General features: G+C 36.6%; 1 protein-coding gene across 2 annotated transcripts in view; it reads left to right on the top strand.

Moving 5' to 3' along the window:
- EPS15 (epidermal growth factor receptor pathway substrate 15) overlaps window positions 1-6000 on the top strand; it is a 135795-nt gene that overhangs the window by 91762 nt on the left and 38033 nt on the right. For both annotated transcript variants that reach the window (XM_077779686.1, XM_077779685.1), the window contains exons 14-15: window positions 2897-3058; window positions 3468-3665. In XM_077779686.1, coding sequence (XP_077635812.1) covers window positions 2897-3058; window positions 3468-3665 — 360 coding nt within the window. The remainder of the gene's footprint in view (window positions 1-2896; window positions 3059-3467; window positions 3666-6000) is intronic.

Below are 6000 nucleotides of genomic sequence, written 5' to 3'. Positions count from 1 at the left end.
CCCTCTTTCCCAAAAAAAAAAAAAAAAAAAAAAAAAGTATTACATAATATTATGTAAAAAACACAAATATAAAAGTTTAAAATACAGGAAAGGTATATGTCACAGTAAAATGCTAAAGCACTAATAAAGATTATTTCCATATACAGTAATGGAAATTCTAAATGTCAGATAAGTCTTGGCCTATAGACTATAAAAATATTGCACCAGTACAGAAACTTAAGAGTTATTTTAACAAAAAGCACTTATCATAGGTCAGTTTGAGGCTACTATTAATACTTACAGTTTAAATGCAGGGTGAAGCTTTTCACAGCATGTTAAAAGAACCTAAAATTCTTTCTTTCTATCAACCTCAGGCACATTTTCCAATAGTTTCTACCAGGTACTAGAAACTTTGTAATTATCATTACATGCATAGGGTTTCCAGATAACCATGGTATGGAAGGGCACTCATAGAAGAAGAAATGGCTTAGGCAAAAGGCACAGGGACATTGAAGTATATTGGAGAAAGAAGATGGTCTATTGAGGCTGGGGCACTGATGAACATAAGGAAAAGAGGGTAGTAGAAGAGAAAGGATAACATGGGGCCCAGTATTAAAGGTTCTAATGTATCTTGTAGGCAATTTTACTTTATCTTACAGATAAGAGGGAGCCATTATATATTTTATAGCAGAGTGATTAAAGATATCTCCTTTGCCATGAATTATTTTTTTTTAAATAAAATTGGATGTTTGTAATAGGAAGAAACAAAGGCAGAAAAGCAAAGCATGAGTCAAGGAAAGGACAATGAAAACTAGCATGTATTTATTGAGGGCCAATCCCACGTGCATATCTAAAACAATATCTTCATTTTGAATATGATTCACTTAACAGTATAGGCAAGGTTAAAAATTTAGGCATGAAAAAATTTAGGCATGCTGGGAAACTAATGATAAAATACTTGTGGCTTACCATTATGAATCTGTGATCACATAGACTCATGGAATGTATGCACAAGAAGAGTTTCATGATCATCCATTGTGTTGGCTCTTTTAAAGGACCTTTTTAAAGAAAGCAGCATGATAGTAGTTGCACTTTTAGATTAATCAGTTGGTTCAGAAAATATAAGTAAAAATCAGTTATTAAAAGCATTGTTCAATGTTTTATTTAATCACTGAAGCATCTACATGTATTTGAGAAATAGTGGTATACTTGTGAGACATTTAATCTATAGACACTGTGTACAACTTAGTGATTAAGAGCTCAGACTCTGGAGTCAGAAACTAGTTTGAATCCATCACCTGCTAACTGTAACTTTGGACAAGTACTTGCCCATCTATGCCTCAGTTTTCTCATCTGTCAAATGTGATTAACCATAGTACTTACTTCATAGATCAGTCATATGGATTATAAATGAATTAATATATGTAAGGAGCCTGGAACAATACCTAGCAACATTATAAGGGCTATTGTAGATGTCCTTGTTTTGTATAAGTCATGTGTAATTCAGAACCTTCTATGTTCTTCTTTTGTTGTTCTTAGATTCTTATTCTGAGGAATGATTGAAGGGGCCTTTGAACAGTATGTTAGTAAAAAGGTATCGTTATTTTTAGGGGTGCATGAATGGTTCTCCATATCCAGAATAGACAAAGCTCTTAGAAATGGAAAGTAGATTGGTGGTTGCCTAGGGCTGGGGTGATTGGGAAGCAAATAGAGAGTGACTTGCTGGTGGGTATGGAGTTTCTTTTTGGAGTGAAGAAAATGTTCTAAAAGAAATTGTGATGGCTGCACAGCTCTGTAAAGGTACTCAAAACCATTGAATTGTACATTTTAAATGGGTGAGTTATTCAGTATGTTTATCTTAGTAAAGCTGTTCTAAAAAATGAATAAAATTATTGCTATATATGAAGTAGATTTAGGGAAGGGAGGTGGTGGTAATGGTACTGGTGATGCTGATGGTAGTGCTGGTGCTGGTGCTGATGAGGAAGGCCTCACTGAGAAGGTTATAGTTGAGCAAAGACTTCAAAGAGACGCGGGATTGAGCCATATGGATACCTGGGCGAAGAACTTTCTATGAAGGAGGTGTAATCAATGGAAAATCTTGAGCGGAGCCTGTTTGAGGAGCAGCAGTGAGGCCCAGAGTGACTGAGCAAGGGAGAATGCAGTAGGAAATGAAGTTGAGAGATACAGGCCCACCATGAGGACTTTTTATAGTAAGGGAGATAGGGAGTCAATGCAGAGTTCTGGGTAGAGGAGTGACTCATCTGACACCGGTTTTTAATAGTGGCTGCTGTGCTGAAAATAAACTGTAGGTAGCCTGGGTAGAAGCAGGGAAACCAGTTAGAAGGCAGTGATCCAGGAGAGAGATAAAAGTGACCTGGACCAACGTAGAAGGGGAAAAAATGGTCAGTTTGAATATATTCTGAAGGAAGAAGCCATAAGATTTGCTGACAGATTGGAGATGAGATGTGAGAGAAAGAGGAGTCACAGAAGATGCTGTTCTTTTTGGCCAGAGAAACTGAGAGGGGGAAGATTGAAGATCAAGCAGATTTAGGAGGGAAATGCCAGGAGTTCTGTTTTTGACATGTTCAAGAAGCTCATCAGACGTCGAAGGACAGATTTGAGTAAGCAAATTGGATTTAAAAGCCTGGTGTCTAGGGAAGAAATCTCAAGTAAAGACTCTATTTAAAGCTAGGATTCCTCCAGTCTACCAACACAATATAGTGAATAAGATGAGACTTTATTTTCCCTTAATGTAGCCTTTTAAAAATTGTTAGCTTGGGGCGCCTGGGTGGCTTAGTCGGTTAAGCGTCCGACTTNAAAAAAAAAAAAAAAAAAAAAAAAAAAAAAAAAAAAAAATTGTTAGCTTAACCTTCCCCTCTCTCCAAAGATAATAAATGTTAACTTTCTTGTATTTCAGGATCTCCAAGATGAAGTTCAAAGGGAGAATACTAATCTGCAAAAACTACAGGCCCAGAAACAGCAAGTACAGGAACTCCTTGATGGACTGGATGAGCAGAAATCCCAGCTGGAGGAGCAACTGAAGGAAGTTAGAAAGAAATGCGCTGAGGAGGCCCAGCTGGTACAGTCTGGCCATTTGCTGCTATCTGTATCCATACCTTAGTTGCGTTTCCTGGTGTTACATGGAAACATGCTTTGCTTGTTATTGTTGCTGCTGTTGTTGTTAGGTGGCAATCTGAGCAACAGTTGGGGCACATGAAGAAGTTGGAGCACTGTTCATCCAGAAATTACAGGTCCTCATTAGGGGAAAGAGGGCCCTTAATGTACAACTTTTTTAAATTTTAGCTGAAAGTATGGTACCTGTACCTTCCAAGTTTCCTCTATTCATCCCCTAATTGTCCTTTTATACCAAATATATATACTTCACAAAACACCAAAATAGTAAACAAATAAACATATTGGCATTATGGAACATTTTAATGACATCTCTTTTTTATCCCTCTTTCTTCTCATTCATTTGCATGTGATAGATCTCATCCCTGAAAGCTGAATTGACTAGTCAAGAATCGCAGATCTCTACTTATGAGGAAGAACTGGCCAAAGCTAGGGAGGAGCTGAGTCGCTTACAGCAAGAAACAGCAGAATTGGAGGAGAGTGTGGAGTCAGGGAAGGCTCAGCTTGGACCTCTTCAGCAGCACCTTCAAGATTCACAACAGGAAATCAGTTCAGTAAGTCTTTGTGGCAGCGAGAAATATTCTCAAACAGGGCCTCACCATATCCTCTTAGTGAATAATACTTGTGTTCCTTTATCCTCTGCCTAGTCTGTTACTCATTTTTCATCCATTTTGTACAAATAGGTTTCTTGTTGCCTGTCATAAGTTAAGACTATTACATATCTTGTGTCTGATGATTATCATTGAAGTCCTGGTTAAGAGTATGGGTATCGTAGTTACATGGTTTAGGTTTAAGTGCTGGATCTGCCACTTAACTGTATAAATCACCTTAGTATCAGATTCCTCGTCTTTACAATTGGAAAATTAACAGTACTTCTACCTTTTAGGTCTGTTGTAAGGATTAAATGCAATGTAAAGGTTTAAATACTGTGAGACATTTTAGCATAGTGTTTGGTACATAAATGCTTACTTAAGTGTTGCTTATTTTTGTAAATAACAATGCCGTGTCTTCCCTTTTGGGATTCTAATCTTAAAATGAGTTTTGCTCATTTGGAGACCTTTATTTTTTTTATTAGGAAATTGTTCTTTATGTAGATAAACATACCATGTTGTGTGAGTCCAGAGTATCGATCTCTTGCTTTGTTATTTCTGGGCTTCCCTAAATGGGAAATAATAGTTTATAGAATGATAATAAGATAGTTAGGAACAGAGAGATCATGTAGCTCATTCTTTTCATTTTGAATTTGAACAAACTGAAGCCAAGGAAGGTTAAGTAACTCGCCTCTGGGTACATAGGCTTTGAAAAAGGAGCCACAGCCTAGAATCCAGATCTTCTAACATGTAGTCCAGTGTTCTCAGTTAATTATTATGTATGATAAAGCCCTACCCTTAGTATACTTCCTTCCCCTGTCTTGTAGATGAATACCCATTCACTCATCTTGCAAAACATAGCTTAACCTCTTGTTTCTTTATACCATTTTCTGTACCCTGCCTTTATTGGACTCTACTTCTGTTACAACATTCATAACATTTTCCCCTAAATATTGTTTATGTGTCTGTCTCCCCAAGCAGACTGAGCCTTTTGATCTAGGAACTACACATTTTTTTTCTCTTATCCTTTAGGATAGTTCTTACCCCTGTGTATGTACTCAATATGTAGATAACCCAAAAGAAAGCTATCCTAGTGATACTGCTACCCGCTAAATGAATATTCTTTAAAATTTCTTCTTTGAATGTTTTTAACAATTGTTTTTTTTGAGGTAATTTATATACCATAAAACTCACAGGTTTTAAGGGTCCAATTCAGTGATTTTCAGTAAATTTAGAATTGTTCAAACATCACAATCCAGTTTTGGGACATCTCTATCACTTCTAAAAGATCCCTTGTGCCCATTTGTGTGAGTCCCCACTTCTACCCCTAAGTAATTACTAATCTCCTTTCTACCTCTATAGGTTTGCTTTTATGAGCACTTCGTGTAGATGAAATCAAATGTTGTGCAGCCTTTTTCATGTGGTTTCCTTCACAAGCATAATGTTTTGGAGGCTCATCTGTGTTACAGCATGTATCAACATTTATTTCATTGTATATTTAAAAAGTATTTGTTTATCCATTCACGGATTAATGGACATATGGATTCTTTCTGCCTGTTGGCTATTATAATGAGTAATGTTGCTTTGAACATTTGCATATAATTCTTTATATGGATATGTGTTTTCCTTTCTCTTGGATATGGAATAGTTGGTTATATTGTGAAGTTTTGTTTAAATTTTCTCTTTTAACTTTAGGGGTGTCCAGGCGGCTCAGTTGGTTAAGTGTCCGCCTTTGGCTCAGGTCATGATCTCTCAGTTCATGAGTTCGAGCCCCATATCAGGCTCTGTGCTGATGGCTTAGAACCTGGATCCTGCTTCAGATTCTGTGACTCCCTCTCTCTCTGTCCGCCCCCCCCCCCCACTTGCACTGTCTCTCTCAGAAACAAATAAACATTAAAAAAATTTTTTTTATCCTTTAAATTGCCAAACTGTTTCCCAAAGTCACTGTACCATTTCACATTCCCACTAGCAATATATGAGGGTTCCAGTTTCTCTACTATCTTAACAACACTTTTGTTGTCTAACTGATTATAATCATTCCAGTACATGGGAAGTGGTGTCTCATAGTTTCTAATTTGCGTTTTTCTAATGACTAGTAATGTTGAGCATCTTCTCATATGCTTATTAGCCATTTGTAAATCCTCTTGGATGAAATGTCTGTGTAAGTCTTTTGCCCATTTGAAAAAATTGGATTGTCTGTCTAATTATTATGAAATTACAAGAATTTTTAAAAATATATTTTGGATATAGGTTCTTTATCATATATTAGATTGGCAAATAATTTCTCCCCATATCTGGC

This window comes from Crocuta crocuta, unplaced genomic scaffold (genome assembly GCF_008692635.1).
Source record: "Crocuta crocuta isolate KB4526 unplaced genomic scaffold, BGI_CrCroc_1.0 scaffold168, whole genome shotgun sequence".
Lineage (NCBI taxonomy): Eukaryota > Metazoa > Chordata > Mammalia > Carnivora > Hyaenidae > Crocuta > Crocuta crocuta.
This window is presented reverse-complemented; position numbering and strand designations above follow the sequence as displayed.